This window comes from Callorhinus ursinus, unplaced genomic scaffold (genome assembly GCF_003265705.2).
Source record: "Callorhinus ursinus isolate GAN/ISIS: 27379988/994484 unplaced genomic scaffold, GSC_fseal_2.0 scaffold73, whole genome shotgun sequence".
NCBI lineage: Eukaryota > Metazoa > Chordata > Mammalia > Carnivora > Otariidae > Callorhinus > Callorhinus ursinus.
In genome coordinates this window covers 2337364-2360253 of record NW_027397135.1, presented here as the reverse complement: position 1 = coordinate 2360253, position 22890 = coordinate 2337364, and the positions used below count along the sequence as shown (strand labels likewise).

Genomic DNA, 22890 nt, shown 5'->3' with positions numbered 1-22890 from the left:
AGAAGAAGAAGAAGAAGAAGAAGAAGAAGAAGAAGAAGAAGAAGAAGGAGAAGAAAAAGAATGCTTGCCTGCAGAATTAGCAAGGCATGCATCCACACTAAGTCTAGTGTATTTCTCGGTAGACTCTGAAGTCATTAGATACAAAAAAAAGAGCAAACAAAATGCATCCAGAATAAGGTTCCCAGCTGCTAGAAGCTTACATCTTGAGGTGGTAGGATACACAAATCAAGACATACTAAAGGTATAAACATATATCATGCTTATGGAAGCCATGTGTAAATATTTACTTCACTTCCCATGGTTAGTTTTCTCTTTTTTGGTTTCATTGTTTGATTTCCTGACTTACTGGGCTTAATGGAGAAAGACAGCCCCCAGAAGTTTGAAGAGAGGGCTCACGAAGAAGATGTTTCATTTTTATTTTGTTTTATAGTCTTCCGAAATGAATTTCTAGCAAGCATCTCAAGGATAGTGTGCACATTCTCACGTATGTTTTCAAACACAGTGATGCTAGAATCTTTGTAGCTTCTTCAATAAAACAAATACCAGGGATGATGACTTTAATGTTATTATTACAAATAATAGAAAGCATTTCTTTTTTTTTCAAGATTTTATTTATTTACTTATTTGACAGAGAGAGAGACAACGAGAGAGGGAACACAAGCAGGGGGAGTGGGAGAGGGAGAAGCAGGCTTCCCACTGAGTAGGGAGCCCGATGCGGAACTCAATCCCAGGACCCTGGGATCACGACCTGAGCTGAAGGCAGACGCTTAACAACTGAGCCACCCAAGTGCCCCAAGAGAAAGCATTTCTTGAGCACCTACTAAGATCCAGAAACTGAAGTCCTTTATAACACTGGTTTTAATTCTTAATATCTTTATAAAGCATATGCTATTACCCTCATTTTATAGGCAAAGAAAAAAAACCTGAAAGTCAGAATAATTCATGTGATTGCTCAAGTTAGAAATCTGCTAAGTAAATGATAAACCTAGAATTCAAATTCAAGGTCATCTGGTTTGAGACACTGTGGTCTTTTCTCTATATTATCTTTCCTCCTTGCCAACATCTAGTTAGCAATGACTGTTTGCCAGGCACTGCACAGAGAAGGCACGAGTTAGTGGCGTAGATGTGGTCCTGCCCTCGTGGTTCACAATGTAGACATACAAGGAGTACTAATAAGTGAAATATGGGTTATTAGCAGGCAGTCCAGCATGCTAGGGACCACACACTGGACCTGGCCAGATGGTACAAATTCTGTAGGCTGCACAAGGAGTTACAGAAAAATACCTACTGAATCATCACATTCATCCTCCAAAACCATAAGTCATCCCACTGCTCACCCAATTCAATCTTAGTATCTTGATGTTTCCATTTAAATGGATATCATCCAATCAGTGTTCTTTGGTTGACTAAGATTTCCAAGGGGCCAAATAGAATAATAAGAGCCGACGTACTAGAAGGACTCTGAAACGCAAACAAAAGAACAATCAACTTTTCTTTCCTTGGATTTCAAGTCTTTATAATGCCCTCCTCTCTATCACTTCCTCTGTGTGTCCTCATGCTATCTCTGAAGCCGTCCATTGCTCCCTCTCCCTGCCCGACCATGCCCCCTTCACCTACATCACACGGCTTCAAGGTCCTTCTGTATCCCTACGCCATCCCTTTCCTAATGCACGCCCCTTCTCCTTCCCCCACTGCTGACCTCTGCAGCACCTCTGCATGCCGGGAGTGAGCACGTCCCACAGGCGGAGGGAACAAAGTGATGTCATTCTCAGTACCTTTGTCCATTCCTCCCTCACGCTAAGCAGAAAAGTGAGAACTTTTCTGGAAGCACTAACGCAGCTTTCACCACTTTGGGACATGTGCTCAGTCATTTTGGGCTGGAGATTTTTCAAAAGCAGACCCAAGCAAAGTGCCAAGATGAACACGAAGTGCCAAACAAGCCAGAACTCTCTAACATCCACGTGACAGATGATGACATGGAGTGATTCGGCCGTAGCTCCACCTACTCTCCTCCATGCCGAAAGCATGTCTGAACCCAAGTCAGAATGACAGTATTAAAGGGAAAACCTTGAATTTGCTCTAATTTATTTTTAATAAATTCCTCTAAAATTTCATTTAACTTGTAGTAAGCAATTATCTATGCTTTACAATACACCTCACAATCAAGGCACTATGGTTACTAAACCTGCCACCAAAAATAACTGCAAGATGTTTGAAGACAATGGCTAGTAACCTTGCCTTCTAAAGGCAACTGACACTTACTTTTAAGGCAAAGTATTGTTTACTAAAATAGGGACCCAGGCGAGCCTTTTTTATGACCCATTATCTTAAGTCATGCATAGGTCTGATAAAATCCACCACATATGTGCAAGCATTTACCTTGTAGCACTTTCTGGACAATTCAAGCAGTATCACCACAACTAAAAATAATGCTATCAAATATTTCCAGATACCGCATAAAAGTGAGAAGGAGAAACACCATGATACCAAGCCCAAAGCTTTCCGTCCACATGGGCTGATTGTGCTAAGCTCCACATTGACTAAACCTTTCCTTTTAAAGACTGTTTTAACTGTCATACTACATTCTCAAAGGAGTACATTTGCGCTGTTACCATAATAATCAATCAGTTTGTGCGGGGATCTTATCACTACCAGGAAACTAAGAAACCACAGAGGTAAATAAATATATTAGAGCACTTATGGGGGTTGTCAGTCAGTGGCCAAACATGAAGAGACCAGGCTCTGGGATTCCTACAGAAAGAAAGGCCATCACACTGAAATGTAGGCAGCCAATTTTCTAAGGCCCGTGAGCCATGTGCTGTGGCAGTTTTCTGACTAAGGTCTGATGTTAAAGAATTAACAACAAATATACCAGAAAGACGTTGCTGTTCATGGGAGTGGCCCAGGGTCTAATGCCGTACATCCCAGGGCTGAATGCCCGCTGTTCACAATTAAACACTTCTACCTGGTTCCTATGACTCAGCCACACTCCTCCCTGATACCAGACACTGACTTCCAATGTTTTCGTGGAGGCACGGGGCGTGACAAGAATGCAAAGGTCCTGTGGTTGACGCTTGCTAGGTGGTCAGTGTTAACACGCTTGTCACCAAGTCCCAGTGTAACTCTGTGAGGCATTGAGGATTATGTGGCTTTTCCTTGCCTTGATGCATAGAAAGAGGAAGCTGGGTTGAGAAGTTGAAAATCTCCATCATAACTTCCCTTTTAGTGAGTTTTCCCTGGAGTGAAACGAAATTCCGAGTGCATCAAACATAAATGGAAGACGTGCGCTTCATCAGTCATCTCGTTTATGAACAGGAGCTCCCCAGTTGGGTGGCTCACTGAATAAAATAGCTTATTCCAAATTTGTCTGGATTTTGAGGCCCCACTCATTTCATTAGTAATATTCGCCTCTGCCTTCATGAAATCCCTGCCAGCACGGGAGGAGTGAGGAGTCCACACCTTTAAGAATACTTGCGGGAAGCACACTTGAAAAACTGGAAACAATTGGGCCACTTGGCTTTTTTTTTTTCTTTAACTGTACTGTTTGTAAGCCTGCTTTACCCCCACCACCTGTCTTGGAAACCAGTCATGTTGGAGACTAGAGTTGATAGTATATAAAGCTAATAATGTTCTCAAAGGGACTGGATTTGAGTTGTTGGGTTAGAAGAACTAAGTACAAAAACTTGAGACTTTTTTCATAGTAAAATCAGTGCTATCATGTTTAATCTTCGCAACTGTGAGAAATAGTCCAAAAATTTGTAATCCTCATTGGACAGACAGGCTCTTCTAATCACAGACCATGATGAGGGTATTGACCAAATTTAAGTAGTTGTTGCACTTACATAGCTGTCTTCCTCAGTCCTCCTGTAATGTAAACTACTTGGGATTATGCTTCTAATACTTTTTGGCTCTGGAGATTTTATTTAGGTACCTTGAAAATAGTGTAGAACGTAGAAATAATCATAGTAAACATGAATACTAAATTCAAATTAAGCATACCTAAATGACCATTCGCTGTTTGGCAAATAGTTTACTGACCCAGCAGACTTACTCCCCCATTGGAAAAAGAATCCGTCTTGATTCTTCCGGCTTTATACTGGTTGTAAAACAGAATGATAAAGAATGTTTTGTTTAACTGGTAGTTGAATATAGAACTTAGATATTATAGATCACTTTTCTCTTTTTGGAATGTTTTGTATTTGAAACTTAATAAAACTTAACATGCAAAAAAAAAAAAAGAAAAGAATACTTGCGGGACATACATGTACTCAGAGGAATATTTAAAATACTTTAAGACCAAAATAATCAGACACCAATTCATTAGAATGGGTGTGTAGACTATGTGTGCAGTTGTGGTTTTTATGGTGGTAAAATATACATAACCTAAAATTTACCTTTTAACCATTTTAAGTGTACAATCCAGCAGCATTAAGTACATTCACAATACTATGCAACCATCATCATCATCCGTTTCCAGAACTTTCTCAACCCCCCAAACAGAAACTCTGTACATGTTAAACAATAACTCACCATTCTTCCTTCCCTCCCAGCTCCTGGTAACCTCTGCTGTGTTTTGTGTCACTGTGAATTTGCCTTCTCTATGTACCCCATGTAAGGACTATAGTGGTTTTAATTCTGTAATTCTTTGATACTCTTGCTCATCAAAAGGTGAGTCTAATTTTTCTTTCTTTGGGACATCTGGGTGGCTCAGTCAGTTAAGCGTCTGCCTTCAGCTCAGGTCATGATCCCAGGATCCTGGGATCGAGTCCCATATCGGGCTCCCTGCAGGGAGCCTGCTTCACCCTCTCCCTCTGCTTGTGCTCTCTCTCTCTGACAAATAAATAAATAAAATCTTTTTTTTTTTTAAAAAGTCATTTAATTTCTCTTCCCTTGTGACTCACTTCTAATGAATAAGACGAGGTAAAAATGGGCCCTGAATGACTTTAAACCTAGGTCAAAAAAATCTACAGCTTTCCCCTGGCTTCCTCTCTTCTCTCACCCTGAGAACCCAGCCACCATAGTCTGAGGAAGCCAAGCAGCCACATGGAAAGGTCAAATGTCAGTATTCTGGCCACAGCCCCAACCAAAGTCCCAGCCAATGGCCAGCATCAATAATCAGACATGGGAGCGAGCCTTTAGGAAGTGCAGCCCCCAACTTTGGAGCCACCCCACTGATGCCAAGTGAAACAGAGACAAGCTGGCCTCATTGAGCCCTCCTCAAATGTCATACTCATGAGCAATTGTAATTGCTTTATGTCACTAAATTTTTAGATAGTTTGTTATGTAGCAATTGATCATTGAAATGACAACCATTCAGGATCGATGCTGGCCAGTACCTCACATAGGTGTCTATCAGATGAATATCAGACCTCTATGTATCTCATAGAATAGATCAAGCAAAAAAAAAAAAAATCAGAAACCCATTCCAGGGAATCTGGAAGACATAGTAACTTAGATGAAAGTTATGGCAAGAAGAGATCAACAGCCTTGAATCAACCAGTGTTACCTGAATATCTGCATAATAGCTGGTAACAGTCCTACCTTGGGGAAGTGAATATTCTTACCTGTGGAATGAATTAGTCACAGGATAAAAGGCACGGCATAGGAAATATAGTCAATGGTACTGAAATAGCGTTGCCTGGTGACAGATGGGAGCCATGCTTGTGGTAAGAATAGCACAGTATATAAGCTGAATCATTGTGTTCTTTACCTGAAACTAATGTAACACTGTGTGTCAACTATACTCAAAATATAAGAATATTAAAAAATATTATTGATGGATACATGTAGCACTGGCAAAACCAAAGTGTGTTTCTCTTTGGTAAGAAAATAAAAATTCAAATTTTGGCTATTTTAATTGCTTGCCCCTTCATTTAATAAATATTGGTGATAAAAACAGGTTGATAGGTGAATTTGGTGGGAAAAAAGAGATAATAATGCAAACAGACTGTGTTCTGGCAACAATAAGATTGAAAGAAAAAAAAAAACTAATGTTTCAAAATATGACCTTAATTTAAAGCTTCAGTAAAAATGTGCAGAATTTTGTTGTCTTGTGTTAATTTACACTGATGGCCACTGCATGCTTTTTCTGGCTGGGAACTCCAATTCTAGAAAATTCTGAGCTGTTATCATCTGTTAACATCTTTTCTTCATTCTATCCTTCCGGAACTCCTTTAAGAAATATATTTCAATGTCTCAATTCATCCTCTGACTCTTCTATTTTTCATATCTTTTTTTTTCGTTTTCCACATTCTGTGTCACATACTCATTTCTAATTCCATTTCATTAACTATCACTTCAACTGTGTCCAATCTATTCTCTATCTTCTTTATTAGTCTTTTTTTCAATTTTCAATCTATATGAAAAACTCATTTGCAAGATTTCTAATAGGTTCTTAGCTGCATTCATCTATACTACTTTCCAAAAAAAATTTTTTGACTCACAATCTCTTATTACAGTTCAATTTGGATATGAGGCCCTTTTATATTCTTTAAAAGATTTATAAAATGATGTTACTGAAATCATTTGACAAATGTTTGATTATTTCTAAATCCTTAAGTGTAATTCCTCCCACTTGTTGGGAAAACTCCATCATTCATAGTCTTGAATGTCCACGTTTTTTTTCTTAAGTTTTAAAAATTTTAACTGAAGTATAGTTGACCTACAATATTATATTAGTTTCAGGTGTACAACATAGTGATTTGACAATTATATACATTATGAAATGCTCACCACGATAAGTATAGTTACCACGCGAAGTTATTACAATATCATTGACTAGATTCCCTGCGCTGTATTTTTCATCCAGGTAACTTATTTATTTTATAACTGAAAGTCTGTTCTTTTTTTTTTAATTTTTTTTAAAGATTTTATTTATTTATTTGAGAGAGAGAGAATGAGAGATAGAGAGCACGAGAGGGAAGAGGGTCAGAGGGAGAAGCAGACTCCCCGCTGAGCAGGGAGCCCGATGCGGGACTCGATCCCGGGACTCCAGGATCATGACCTGAGCCGAAGGCAGTCGCTTAACCAACTGAGCCACCCAGGCGCCCCTGAAAGTCTGTTCTTTTTAATCTCCTTCACCTATTTTGCCTATCCTCCCCCCCCATGGCAACTATCAGCTTGTTCTCCATATTTATGCACGTGTGTTCATAAGTCAGGCTTGTGAGCTCTTCTTGCCCAGGAAGTTTTGTTTGTTTCATTTCTTAGTTTTTATCTCTTCCTAAACTCACCTCCACAGAGTGGACAGTTTCACGACTGCCCCAGCCTGACCCCAGAGTCCACAGCTCAGAACAAGGTCTTACACTAGCAGTTTGGGCCTTTGCCCAATGGGGAGCCCAAGTTCCAGTCAGTGCATTAACAGATGGAGGCATTATTGGAAAATCCCCTGGAATAAACGAGTAGCTCTGCCAGGTCATTCTAACCTGGGCGCTGACATCAAGGAGGGCCTGGCCCAGGCCCCTATGACTCACATAGTGGGTACATTGAGTCCCTTGTGGGGCCTGGATGGCTAGCCCTGCCCCCACTTTCCAGTTTCAACACCCCGTGTATTTCAGTTCACTCCTCCCTGCCGTGTGGATTTTCATTCTCTTTTTGTTCATCAGAGGCTTTTATTTTAAATTCTGCTTTAGGGGGCGCCTGGGTGGCTCAGTTGTTGGACGTCTGCCTTCGGCTCAGGTCATGATCCCGGGATCCTGGGATCGAGCCCTGCATTGGGCTCCCTGCTCGGCGGGAAGCCTCCTTCTCCCTCTCCCACTCCCCCTGCTTGTGTTCCTGCTCTCGCTATCTCTCTGTCAAATAAATAAATAAAATCTTCAAAAAAAAAATCTGCTGTAGTAATGAAACTCTCCATTTTTGTAATGTTCTTTTTTTTTTAATTTTCTGCATCCCAAATGGATGGGGAGGTACACTTATGTGTACCCACTCCGCCATCTCAAATGCAGGAAAAAACTTGGGATAAAAGTAATTCTTTTCTTTTCCTTGATTTTGCATGAAAGTCTCTGATTTTCATAGTTAAAAATTTCATCTTTATCATGATGAAGAGGAGATAAATTAAGTCTGCCACTGCAGAAGATGATAGATTTGCTATAATAAAGAACTGGAAAGAATACTATGAAGCAAGGGCTGTAGTAATGCCAGGGTCTGATGAATATCTGATTCAGGGCTAGTACTCCCAAAAGAATATAACTTCTAAATTTATGTGCATACTTATGCAAAAGCAGAAGATATGCAGAAAATCACATGCTACATTCCTCACAGGGGAAATGAACCTTTTGTAGACCTCTATAACTCTGTTGAGGAGCCTTTATATCTTTTGAATTACATTTCACTGTAGCTAAGTGAGAGCTGGTTCTTTAGCTCTTCTAATTTTCAAAGACAAGTTCTGATTGCCTGATTTTGGACGAAGCACCTGCTAAAAGCTATCTTTTTTCTGGTTGAAGGTGCAGATGCCGTGACATACACATGGACAATAGACTTCATATAAACACTCGTCTAACCTGTCGATTCATTGCGGGCAAACTTTAATAGGCTTAAAAACCCTGTCTAAAATAAGGAGAAAAATAAATTATATTTTAAAAAATGTGTGTGACCGACATAGAGTTCATACTCATTAATGTTTTTTAAGCGAATGAATAGGATTTTGCCCATTCTGTATGGAAAACAGCTCTATCACTAACTCTTTTTCTTCTTGCTCGGGCAGAGAAGGGCAGGAAAGTCAAGAAGGAAATTGGTGGGGCAGCTCCATATTCCCTTTTTCATGTCTGCCCAGGTTACTGTCATGCTGAGTGAGGTTGATTAGGAAATGAAAAGCGTGGAAGGACAGATGCCCGAACAGTGATCACAGACTGCTTAGAAGACTCAGAGGTAGGTGATTCAGATAAGAAAGTCTGGCACTTACTAGCCATGAGCTTCATGCCTGGCATAAAAGAGCACAATTCTCATCTTCCAGCAAAAGGCAAGCTAAGGAGTATTTCAAGTCATTTTGCAAAGAAGACATTTGAATGGCCAATGGGGACATGAAAAGGTGTTCAATATCACCATCATCAGGGAAATACAAATCAAAACCACAATAAAATATCATGTCACACCTATCAGAATGGCCATCAGCAAAAAGAAAAGCGATAATAAATGTTGGTGAGGATTAGAGAGAAGAGAACCCTGGTGCACCATTGGTGGGAGTATAAATTAGTGCAGCCCTATGAAAAACAGTATGAAGAATCCTCAAAAATTAAAAATAGAACTACCATACGATCCAGCAATCCCACTCCCGGGTATTTGTCCAAAGGTAACAAAATCACTGTCTTGAAGAGATCTGCACCCTCTTGTTCATCACAGAATTCTTCACATTAGCTTATTATATATATAATGGAAAACTATCCAGCCATAAAAAAGACGGAAATCCTGCCATTTGTGACAATAGAGATGGACCTCGAGGGCATTATGCTAAGTGAGATAAGTCAGACAGAGAAAGACAAGTTTGATCACACTTATTTGTGGAATCTCAAACACCAAACTCCTAGAAACAGGTCAGATTTCTGGTTGTCAGGAACAGCGGGTAGGAGGTGGGAGAATTGGATGAAGGGGGTCAAAGGTACAAACTGCCAGCTGTAACATAAATAAGTCCTAGAGATGTAATATAAAACATGACTATAGTTCACAATACTGTTTTGTATATTTGAAAGGTGTTAAGAGTAGATCTTAAAAGTTCTCATCACAAGGACAAACATTGTAACTATATTTAGTTAACACCATCTACTAAACCTACTGGTGTAACAATTTCACAATTTATACACATATCAAATTTTTATGTTGTACATTTGAAACTTATACAATGTTATGTGGCAACTATATCTCAATAAAAGTGGAAAAAAAACTTTTAAAGGCTTTTGCTGGGATGCCATATGACCAAGACTGGAGCAGAACTTCCATCTTAGGAGGAAAACAATCTCAGACAAGAATGGGTCATCCTGAGTGTCTAGTAGGGCCAAATTTATGCCACACATATTACATAAGACACTATCCTAGGCTGTGGAGACACTGTGGGAAACGAGGCCCCACATCCATGGAGCTGGCATTCCAGTAAAACAGAGAGCACTCTGGGCCTCGGAGTGTCTCCAGGGGGTAACGTCAGAGTCCAAAGAAAGAATCGAGTAACTTCAAAAACCAAGCTGGGTTAAAAGTCAAAGGTGAGTATAGATATGGGGGATGACTCCAGGTGCTCAAAGGAGAATGTTAAAATCTGTGCAGCAACAAAGTAGACCTTTATTTTCCTAGAGAAGTGGGCGGGGTGGGGGGGCTCTCAATGATCAAGGGAACCTCAGCTCTGTGGTCTTCTCACTCTATCTGTCATACTCCATGTAGGCTTTAGAGATGGAACTGGTCTTATGTCTCAGGAGAGATGGGCATCCACAGGAAGGATCTGATCTGAGAAATCTGTGGTGTTCCCTTCCTGATTACAATCCCTACCACAGTTATCCCAATCCAATCCAGGCACAGCATTTCAGATCACGAAAGAGCTCTTTTCACACCTTGTGGGGCATCTGCTGATTTAGGTCTCTGACGATGAAAAACAAACTCTCAAATGTTGAATTTGTAAAACTAAACCTAAACATTTGGTGACAGGGACAACCAAGGTCCCATGGTAATCTTAACTCTCATCTGGGTGCATATCAGGTTCAAAATCCATAACCATACAGCCAAAGTTAGGAAGAAAGGTGTTAGTAAACATAAATCAGGAGTACATGTTGAAGGCCAATCAGTTTCTTGTTAGGATCCTGGGATCGAGCCCCGCGTCGGGCTCCTTGCTCAGCTACTACCTCTGACTACAGTTCCCCTTGCTTCTGCTCTCCCTCTGTCTGACAAATAAATAAATAAAATCTTTATAAAAAAAAAAAAGAAAGAAAGAATGCTGAGAGAAACCCAGAACCAACCAGAGTAAGGCTATGCAACACATCTTTACAATACAGTGCTCGTGATAACAAATACTGTTGGCTGTTGTCGTCCAGTTGTTCTTTTCTATCATCCTACAACACCGGGGTATGGAGATAGGAGGCAGTGGAGTGAAAGAAAAGAACTTGGGACTTTGGGGTGAACGTCCAGTGAGGCATCTACTACATGACCTGGGTCAAATTACACAGCCACTGCAAGTTTCAACCTTCTAATGTATAAAACAGAGATATTAATAACTATCTCATAGGATTTTCATATGGAACAAATGAGATTCTCTCTGCCTCTCTCTCTCTCTACACACACACACACACACACACACACACATACACACACACAGAATCACTGGTTAACCAATTCCCATTCTGTTAGCTCAGAATCCTATGTGTACTCTATTATAAAACTTTGTATTTGTTACAAATTTACCCTCTCTACTAAACTGAGAGCTCTTCGGGGACAGAACGTGTATCTTATTATCTTTCAGTCATGAGGGTTCAGAAAGTTCTTGGCATAGAGTAGGTACTCAAAAACATGTTCTTTCCTGTCTCGGCTATTCTAACTTTCACTGTGCTCATGTCACAAGGGCCCTCATCTCTGTTTAAGAGAGGAAGCGAGAACGAGAGAAAGACAGCACCCAAGGCCCCGTGTTATTCCTACAAATGCTGTGACAATCAGAAGCCTGCTAATTCTAGCATCTGCTTGTCCTTGTTTTGTACTTACTCTTTCCTAAGAAATAGTATCACGGTTCTTGGATATTGGGTCAAGCAGCTATGAATGAATAGAAGGTGTCTGAGTGTGAATTGAAGAAGCAGGAGAGAAACAAGGAAAAGATCTACTTCCCTGCTTCCCGGGAACCAACATGGAGCCAGACAGGGGCCTCCTCCTTCCATGGGACTTGGTAGGTGACTGGTATCCAAGGACTCTGGGTTTGGGAGAAGGAACAGTCCCTGCAGGAGCAGGTGCAATGAAGGAGCTGTGACAGAGAAGTGGTTTCCTGAAGGCACGGAGGAAGTGGGTAGAGAAGTGTCAGCAGGCACAGAGTGGAGGACCGTGCTAGCTAATTGACAGGGGAGGTAAGGGGCATTCTCTGCCTACGTGTAGGCTTCAATCAAGAAGCAGGAAGTCAGGGGCGCCTGGGTGGCTCAGTCAGTTAAGCATCTGCTTTTGGCTCAGGTCATGATCCCGGGGTCCTGGGATCGAGCCCCACATCGGGCTCCTTGCTCAGCGGGGAGCCTGCTTCTCTCTCTGACCCTCCCCATGCTTGTGTGTGCTCTCTCTCTCAAATAAATAAATAAATAAATACATAAAATCTTAAAAAAAAAAAAGGGGGAAGAAGGAAGTCAAAAGTTAGGAGAAATATAAGCCAGCTACCCCTGAAACCTTTCTTCTCTGGAAATGCTGGGTTTTGCTTCGCCCCACCCACTGAAATTGGCCTCAAAAACGGAGATGTTTCTTCAGAAACTGCAGCTTTCCATTCTAACTCTGCAGTTCACAAATGGAGCTCTGCCTTATGGATTGACAGATCTTTTAAAGGGTCATGAGTATTTTTGTCCCTTGATATTTAACATGTAACGCAAATTTTATATTTGGGTGAAATATATAATACAGATTCACAAGATTGATAGTTCATGATATATAATCTGATGGATGAGGCCATCTTTAACTCTGATCACTGATTTTGAACAAATCCCTTTCCTGGCTCATTCTCAAATAACTCAATTCTCAGATTAGTTACTAACAGACTCTGTGGCCTCAGATGACACACTCTCCTTCTCAAGGTCCTTCAAAATTGACCCCCACCTCCTGTGACACTCCTACCTCCTATTCCAGCCATACAGCATTAGTGGAGGTCGACAAACACCATCTTTTTTTTTTTTAAGTAGGCTCCATGCCCAGTGTGGGGCTTGAACTCACAACCCTGAGATTAAGAGTCACATGCCCCACTGAGTGAACCAGCCAGGCACCAGCCCATACACATCATCTTGACAGCTATAACTTAAAAGCTCCTCTGCTTCTTGTGTCTCTGGCAAATTGAGTCTACCTCTAAGGCTATCCTCAAAGGTCTTCCTCTGTGAGGCTCTCCCTGACCACTCTAATGATACTTAGGAAGAGAGAATTTTCTCTCCGCTCTTGATTTATTACTTATTCTCTAGATGCGAGACCTTCTGATTTCAAATGATGAGCTAAAATGTTTAGATAATATGTAACCTGAGGGGTGGCACACAAGTTCTTTTTCCAGATAACTATATCATTCATTGATTTAAACTACATAAATTATGTTTAGTAAGTGCCAAGCTGTGTGTTTGGCTGGGCTTAGGCAAACATGAAGAAGGCCTAGCTCCTCATCTTATGGCTATCACAGTTTAGCAGAAGATGAGTAAACAGAATAGCAAATGGAAAATTATAACATGAGGAGGCAAGTACTATGATAGAGAAAAGGAAAAGGTGCTAAGTGATGATCCAGAAGGACCAAGTCCCAAGCAGAGAGGCTGGAAAGAAAGGAGGAAGTAGCTTGAGCAGTAGTATCCTCGGGGTGAGGACACCAGGGGCAGAGGGAGCAGTGGTCGAGCTCCCATTTCCCTGGGAAATGGGGGAAGTGCACACACTCTGGGACAGGATGCTGTGCTGTTGAACACAGCACAGGCAGAGAAAGGATAGAGCTGACCGCAGGGGAGCAAGATGGGGGTTTCGGGTCTTGTTCTGAAAAACTAAAGCAGGTGACTCCATCCCATGTATACCCGGGGGCTGTAAGGTGGTGACGTGACAGGAAGGGGAAGACCTCTTGGGACTGTGATAAAACGTGTGAGAAATGACAAAGGCCTACGTAAGGCGGTGGCAGCAAGAGTGAAGAAGAGAGGCAGATCCAAAGGAGCTACTTTCAATGTTCTCTCCATCTAACTTAATGCCAGGCTGGATGTGGAGGCTAAGAGACAGCCAGGTTTGTTTCTGACTGGAGTGCCTGTTATTGCTGAGCCAGAGGAGGAAGGGCAAATTCAGGGGGTGAGAGAAGGAAACGTCTGAGGTTAGTTGGCACATGTTTAAGATCCTGGGGGGCATCCAAGGAAGAATTTCCAGATGACAGAGGATTATAGGTGTCTGGCATACAGTAGAGACAATTCGACTAAAGATAAGAATATTGGAACAGTCAGCACGTACATGGTAGCTGAGCTCTATTTAGAAGTAAAAGAAGGATATATAGAATGAGAAGTAGGTCTTCTTAGGGATGACTATGATGGAAATCTATTAAGAGATATTCAGAAACCAAAACCCTAAATTTTGTTTTGCCAAGGAATTCCCAAAGCTCTACCCTTCACCCTCAAGCTCCCAGCACAAATTCCCCAAGGAAATACAAGCTCAGAGGTCAAGAACGAAGACCAGGTCAAAGCATATGCTTTACCACTGTAACACTTCACCACTGTACCTTCACCACTATGGAAAGTACCCTGGCAAGTGAGGCTGGACCACCCATGCTCTAAGGCCAGAGGCAGATACAAAGGATCTACAACCTTTCAAGTAGGCTGAGAAGGCTGTTTAGTCCATTTGCCCTAAACTGAAACACAAGTCTCAGTTCCCTGTACCTGACCACGCCAATGTCAAGGAAAACTGTGTCAAAGGAAAAGCAGACTGAAGTAAACAAGAGGACAAAGCAGGGACCTTTCCCATGGTCTGCAGTAGAAACCATCTAATCCAGGCACCAAGGAATTCTTGGGATAAGGTATTTCCCTAGCAGTAATGGCCCCAAATCCACATCACTCCCAGTTTCATGGGAGGAAGAGAGGGATTGTATAAGGGTAATAATCATGAGATATATAGAGAGAGAATTCCCTGCATCTGGATCTAATAAATGTCATTGCCCTTGATCCCACTTAATCATCCCTCTTCCTTGCGGATGAAGTTAGGAGTCAGAAGTTACTAAGACTTGCTGAGAGCACCTGATTGAACCCAAAAGGCCAGGAACAGAACCCTCACATATAACTAAATTTTAGGGACCAACAAAACAAGAGGAACTTCTAAGGAGGTGTCTGAGAAGGGAGACTAAAGGGGCAGGAGGAAAACTAGAAGGGGGTGTGCACCTCCAGAAGTCATGGGAGGACAGAATTTAGAAAGGGCAAGTTGTCGAGAGTGCAAAATAGGATTGGGTATGACTAGAAGGGTCCTAAACGGTCTCCGCGGAAATGGTTCGCAGCAGAGTGGTGCAGGATCAGGAACAGTGGCATGCGGGAATGCACACGATTGGCAGATATGCTAAGATCTGCATGGGTTAGAGCAGGAGCTGAGAATTCTACTTGCACATGACAGCGAGCCAGCAGTCCTTGGAACTGGCTAATGGCCAAGTTATAACAGAATTCTCAGCTAAGTAAGAAGGTACCTCAATAACATGGTCTTTGCTTAGTTAGTGCCCAGATGGCTCACTTGAGTTTCTGACCACCAGATGGTGAAGTATCACAAGTGCTCTACTTTCCGATGAGCTGTGAACCTATACATTCTCCTTTCCTGCTCACCAGTTGGACAAATGTGGGTTAGTATTTCTTTTGGAACTGTAGCTGAATAAACTTTTTATCTTAAATCTCATTCTAAACAAAGATGGGGAGATAAAAGAATGCCCCCATCTCCCCGGGTAGGACCTCAAATTTAACATGGCCAAAACTGAACTCACACACATATACATGCACCAGCGAAGAAGCAGAAAGAGATGGAGAAGGACCAAATTATGCCATCTGGTATTAGATTAAAATAAAACACCTATACTAAAATTATACTAATATGAATTTTGTTAGATGATTTGAATACTAGATTCGAGTCCCGGCTGTGCCATTTACCAGCTATGGATCATTGGCAAATTACTTAATCTCTCTGTTTCTGTTTCCTTTTTGATACCTAACTCACAGAATTTTAAGAATTTAAATAGAAGAACATATCTAGCATGGCTCCTGGTACAAAGTCAGGGCTCAATAAATGCTGTCTACTATAATTATTATGACACTTCAGAATCTGGCAGGGTTTCCAGTTGACCACTATGACTGTCAATAGCAATTATAGCATATGTACTAGGTCAAAGTCATTTGCATTAATAGGACACACATACACAGAGACACCTATACATATGCATATACATATATGTAACAAGAAAGCTCCTCCAAACAGGCAGTCTCCACGTTAAAAGAGCTTTAACCTAAAAATATATTGATAAGAATGTTTTTTGATCTTGGAAATGTTTCTTTCCCCCTCACAGAAACAATGACTATAATAAAGTATTCGCAGAATTCTAGGACCCAAATTAACTTTTAAATGATGACACTTCTGAAAATATAATAAAACGAAGTGAAAACATTCAAGCTGCAAGGGAATTAGCAGATGCTGGGAATATATTGGTCCAAGATCTATTCTAGCTCCCTTCTAGTTAGCAAGAGATTGGAGAGTTAAAATTTGGGGGAAAAAAAAAACACAACTCCAAGACACTCTTGTAACTAGGGTTTCAGGCAAGACTTAGTTTCTACCAATCAGAGGAACTTACATGAAATTTGGATTTCGAATAGTGAGTCACATGGAGAGAGAAGCAGAGTATAGAGCATCCCCCTTTCTGCCAGAGATTGTGTTGTTCCTGAATTAGGCTCTTCCTGGCTTAGCAGCCACTGTTGCTTTCCTAGTGCAGCAGAGGAAGCAGAACTCTGGTAGCAATAGCTTCTTTATCATCAGTTTCCTGCAGAGATGGTGGCAGGCTTCTAGGAGGACAGCAGAAAGATTCTGTAATCAATTCTGCCACCTGCAATGGAATCCTCTCCGACCAAGCAGAGTAAACAGAGCTGTGGACAGGAATGCAGTCACTGCTTAGGCAAATCAGACTTACTGAGATCCCTGCATAAAAATGATCTATGCTAATTATCCCTGCAGTTCCTTCTTCCACTTCAGAGCCCATGGAAACCCAACAATATTTATAAAACAACTTTTTATAAAGAAACCACATGGGATTGGGCAGAAGGAAGAAAAGGCAGAAGAACAGAGGTATTTCAGAGGTAGAAAAGGAGAAGCAGCAGCTAGGTGCGTGTACTGATTGTCTGTAATGTAGCTAATTGAACGACAGGCACTTTCTGTACAGAAATACTCCAGAAGAATAGGTGATGGGGATTAAGAGTACAGTTCATCATGATGAGCACTGAGTAATGTATACAATCATTGAATCACTATATTGTGCACCTGAAACTAACCTAACACTGTAGGTTAACTATCCTGGAATTAAATAAAAAACTTAACAAAAAAATAGACGTTCTTGAAAAGTCAAGATTCTTGGATTCCATCCCAAGTTAACTCAATCAGAGACTATAGGGGGTGGCACGTAGGAATCTGTGAGTCGTGCTGGGGAGTGAGGTTTGAGAACCAATGCAGTAGGTGGGCATAAACAGAGAGCAAGTTTCACATGTTTTACTACTGTTCACTTCCCCGAGATAATTTAGAACCTGAAGGGAGAATGAACACTTTATCTCAGACACGGGTCTCCTTTTAGTTGGTAGTTATTGATGTTGAGCAGGAGCAGGATTGCCGGCCAGATGACATCTCTGCATTGAGGATGACAGGCCCCCTTGGGTGTGCCCACCCCAGCAGATGTCTCACAGGAACCACCAATGTAAAGAGAAATTCAATAGCACAGTCCAATGACTGAATCCTATCTTCCTGATCGGTGGTTCTAGACAAGTACGGTGTAGATAATTTGTGTTCATGGTTATTGAGAGAAGATCATTATCAGATCCTTGGATGGGTGCTAACCACCCAACTCAGCTGTGGTGAGTACCTTGCATCTGAGTGAGCCCATTTATTTTATTTTATTTTTTATTATGTTATGTTAGTCACCATACAGTACTTCATTTGTTTTTGATGTAGTGATCCACAATTCATTGTTTGGGTATAACACCCAGTGCTACATGCAATACATGCCCTCCTCAATACCCATCACTGGGCTAACCCATCCCCCCCCTCCCCTCTAGAACCCTCAGTTTTCTCTCATGGTTCATCTCCCTCTCTGACTTCCCCCCTTCCTTTTTCCCTTCCTTCTCCTAATGTCCTCCATGCTATTCCTTATGTTTCACAAATAAGTGAAACCATATGATAATTGTCTTTCTCTGCTTGACTTATTTAAGTTAGCATAATACCCTCCAGTTCCATCCATGTTGATGCAAATGGTGGGTACTCGTCTTTTCTGATGGCTGAGTAATATTGCATTGTATTTATGGACCACATCTTCTTTATCCATTCATCTGTGGAAGGGCATCTCGGCTCCTTCCACAGTTTGGCTATTGCGGACATTGTTGCTATGAATGAGCCCATTTAAATAACAAAACAGCTACTGTTAATTTGGAACTAGAATCACTCAATATAGTAAATGTCAATCACATAAAAATCCCAAATAGTCAGTAAACCGCTATATTCAAATGAAGGCAGGCCACACATTTCCATGTGAGAATGTGATAACCATCCTCAGCTCCTCCAGGCAGTCCAGTCTGAGAGCTGTCCTGCCAGCCAACCCCGCCCCCTACAAAGGCAGCTTCACCTCCTGGGGTGCCCAACCACCTCCTCCTTTTTGTCTGTCTGCCTTTCAGTCTTCCCCAAAAGTAGGACCTGGATCACAGGCCTCCTCTTGTCGGCATTTAGAAATACCTCTATTTTCATTTTTTTTATAGGAAAAAGGCCTATAAAAAGTTAAGGAAAACTGAAAAAATAGAACAGATTCACATATCACCTTCCTTCAACTTTCACTGTTGAAATCACTTGGTATTTTGAGCAAATACTGAGTACATATGCCCATATGAGAATTCCAACTAGAAATATAAAAGGAAAGAGACTAATATTTCTAAAGCGTTTCCTGCAGGTCAAGCACTACGGCAGGGAAGGAGGTATTATTGCGTATGTGACACAGAAATGGAAGCTACAGGAAGATTAACAACTTGCCATGGGATGCACAGGATGTAAACCCAGGATTTAGGCCCATGACTCTCTGGGCCCTTTCCCTACGAGCTCTGTCATTATTGTTTAAAAAAAAAAAATTTACTTAGCACATTTCATTTAGAGATACAGATATCTAAATATACAGTTAACATGACTTGCAGATAAGCTCAGTTCTTTGCTGTATACTGGAAAAAGCACATATTCCCAGAAGGGAGCCGAAAATAGTTGCATCCCTCAGAGTCTCTCAGGAGGCAGGAAAAAGCCATGGAGTCTAAGGAACTTTCCGTAGGGACCAAGGGATGCCAGAAGGTGGACTGAAAACATTCAGGAAAAGAAGGTATGCTCTTGACCGCCAGGGGGTTGAACAGCGTCTTACTGTGGTTAAGAGTGGGGAATGTCAGAGCTGGGCCCAAGGCAGGCTGCACTACTTCCTAACTGTGAACTTGGGGCAAGGTGCTTCACCTCTGTCACTAGTTAAAAGGAAACAGAAATATGTACTTAACACAGTGTGAGATTTCGATTAGATGAAAAATGGGAGGTGCTTAGCGCAGTGCCTGATGCAGAGCATCTGCTTAATAACTTATAACTCTGTATTAATTGCTCAGGAAAAAGACAAATCATTTACCCACCCTTTACGCAGGCCCCTGACTCTTCTTCAGCGAGGGGTGAAGTCAGCCTCGGGTCTGGCCTGCTAATCCGCTGGTTCCATCCCTCCAACAGGGCTACCCCATGTTCATGGAGCTGGGGGTAGACCCTCTCAACTGCTTGCACCACAGTTTCTCCGGAGAGAAAAGGATCTTTGTCTATGAAAATACCATAATGCTCATTGCTCAGGGTAGAAAAGGTGAGGTTCTGGGAGACATGGTCAAGAAGAGGCAGGAAGGAAAACCTAGCTGGGGAAATACAGAGGGATTTTGAGTTGAGGGATGGCAAGGAGGAGGAGTGAGCAGGAGGGAGGGGGAGGCGGTGGAGGGGGAGGAGGAGGAGAGGGGAGGGGGGGAGAAGGGAGGGGGAGGAGGGGGGAGGGAAGGGGAGGGGAGAAGGAACTGAGTGAGAAACCTGGATCTGCTGGGCACAGGAATGCAGTCAATTAGAAATTCCTGGTGGCAAAGTGACTTAACATGGTTTAAGAACAAGGAGGCTTAATATTCCACTTAAATGTTTTGCTGGGATATAAGCCGTCCCCTGTGGCCTGCAGGTCTTCATTATGGAACAGTTCCTTGTGGGAGTGAACTGTGGAGGAAGTGCGGGGGCAAGTTGAGGAAAAAGGATTGAGCTCCCCTGCAGGTCAGCAAGGAACACAGACGAAAAGGCAGCTGTGGGAGGTAAGACACAGTGAGGTCAAGAGTTTAACCGGGAAACACTGCCCATGAAAACAGGTTCAAGAACGTGCAGCAATCTGGGGGATGGCACTGGAACCTTGCAGGAGATAGGAAATGGGGGCTAGAGACAATTTTATTTAAATCTCAAAAGACAGGGTGACCTCAGAGACAAGGGGTGACCTCAGCTACCATCTGAGTTACATTAGCATCTCCAGATCAGGGGGGAAAAGATAAAGACTGTGCTGTGATTAGTGGGATGGTAGAAAGCAGTCTTTTTCAAAGCTTGTTTGTATTTGACAGAAACTCTTCAAAAGAAACATGACTTGGAAGTCCATTGTGAAAACAGATAAAAGAATATCTATTCAGCTTGGTGTGTGTGCAAGTGCGTGTGGTGTGTGTGAGAGAGAGAGAGAAAGAGAGAGAGAGAGAGGAGAAGGAGGGGGGACAGAGCCCTATCTCCCTGCTTCCTCCACTGCCCCCTTTCCTGTCCCCCATAGAGCAGCTCTTCTTGTGACTGGGCGCTCCCAGCCCAGTTTTAAAGCCACATATAACAGTGCATCTATTTTTCAAAGACAGAGCACATTCAGGAATGCCTGGCTGGCTCAGTCCATTGACCACGCCACTCTTGATCTCGGGGTCTTGAGTTCAAGCCCAACATTGGGCACAGAGCTTAATTAATAAATAAATAAATAAATAAATAAATAGATAGATAGATAGATAGATAGATAGATAGATAAATAAATAAGGAAATACGAAAGAGGGAGCACATTAGTTATGCACACAAGGTCTCCAATCAGACTGCCTTTACACATTGAGTCTAGGCAAATTACCTTAACACTTTTTTGCTCTTCATATAGATAATGGGTGTATAAAAGACCTCACAGGATTATTGTGATGATAAAGTGCAAAGTTACATGTAAAGTACTGTAAAAAGTCTTAGCACAGAGTCAATAATGTTAACTAATATTGTTACTTTAATATACGTCCTTGGCAATGAAATAATATGTAGATATTAGATTATCAAGTAATTTCCCGGTTGGCAATTACCCCAAAGAGGTCTCACTGGACAGGGAAAGAGGTTGGGCCACAGCAGAAGGAAGCTACTGGGGAGACACATCAAGGTGGGGGGCTCTGGGGCAGCCTCAGACTGAGAGGGGAGAATGAGGGGCACCCAAGGGAAGGAAGGTTCTCCATCCCAGAAGAGTAACCACCATTACCACTCCGAGTCAGAGGGTGTCTGACTTAAAACACACAACAAAGTTACTCCACTCACTGGGGAACTCAAATCCATTTGATTGATTTCCTTCAAACCACATGCTGACCCTGTTTTTTTAGTATTTTGGTCCAAGGATCTTTAATTATCATTGGCAGAAATAAGGTGACTCAGGGCGCCTGGGTGGCTCAGTTGGTTAAGCGACTGCCTTTGGCTCAGGTCATGATCCCAGGCTCCTGGGATCGAGTCCTGCATCAGGCTCGCTGCTCAGCAGGGAGTCTGCTTCTCCCTCTGACCCTACCCCCTCTCATGCTTTCTGTATCTCATTCTCTCTCTCAAATAAATAAATAAAATATTTAAAAAAAAGAAAGAAGGTGACTCAAACATCAAAACCCAGTGTGTAGAGGAGTATGGTATCCTCAGGCAGGAGGCAGAGCAAGTTATCAGCAAAAAAGAAAAATTTGCAATTCTACTCCAACTGTATTCTCAAAGGAGAGCCATTATCAGGAATCTCAAAGTTCCCTACAATATCATTTTCTCCTCTGCCGCCCCGCAAAACTCTAGATTACACAGTGGAATGTGTGTGTGTGCATGTGTGTGTTCCCAAAACTTAAAAGACACATATTATCGGAGTAAATGATCTTCTAACAAAGTCCAAAAGCTGAAATAGTGCATAGTTTCTACCAAAAAAAAAAAAATTCTTGGAATTGTATCGCTTTTAATAAAATTTATTAACTTAATCATTTTCTATAAAAGGAGATGTTAAAAAGTAGAGGGAGGATAAAAATGATTTGTGGAGGCTCATAAAGCAATAAATGGTCCTTTGTAGAATGCAGGGGATGAGGAGGCTCAGCTCACTGTACGTACATGTACAGTAGCCACGTGAAATCCAGGGCGGCATCCAGCTCCCCAAAACCCACACTGTTTCAAGGCTGCCTGAGCAATTTCGTTTTGTGGGGTATGTATCTGGGGACAAAGTTTGGCATCCTGGGGCGGGCTGAAATAGAGGAGCATGGCTGACGCATTTTTGGAAAGAAAAATAAGAAAGTTTCTAAGACTTGGGAAAAGAGCCACAGTAAGACTCAGGAGTCCCTGGCATGGGGAAGCGGGCAAATGGAGAAAGAGAGTTAAAAGCCTGAAGGATAATGAAGTGTAGCCTTCCCTTGTGGAAGCAAAGAGTGGTTCCATATGTCCTTATTGGCAGGGAGATTTCTAGAAAATCCTGTTATCGAGCATCAGAGAGTTTGGACAGAGATCAAATGAATTGCCCAAGGTCACACGCTGTGTCAGGGCAGACCCAGAGTTAGAACTCATAGCCCTTAAGTTTCCAGTCTATTGCTTGGCTCCTTAAAACACAAATGCTTGTCAAGGAAGAAGTCTCCCTAGAGCTGATGCAACACAGCTGGAGAATATTAACCCCAAGGTTTCAAACAGACAGGATTTCACTGGATCACAGATCTGTAACCTGTTTCA

The 22890-nt window shown here is 41.9% G+C and overlaps 1 protein-coding gene across 3 annotated transcripts in view; it reads right to left on the bottom strand.

Annotated features, from left to right (window-relative positions):
* The window catches only part of SUGCT (succinyl-CoA:glutarate-CoA transferase), an 814926-nt gene that overhangs the window by 218669 nt on the left and 573367 nt on the right, over positions 1-22890 (bottom strand). The window contains exon 13 of one of the 3 annotated variants that reach the window (XM_073886888.1): positions 9496-9603. The exons of the other annotated variants lie outside the window; for them this stretch is intronic. Coding sequence (XP_073742989.1) covers positions 9541-9603 — 63 coding nt within the window. The 3' untranslated portion in view covers positions 9496-9540. Of the gene's footprint in view, positions 1-9495; positions 9604-22890 lie in introns of those variants that run through there. 3 annotated transcript variants of the gene reach the window in all.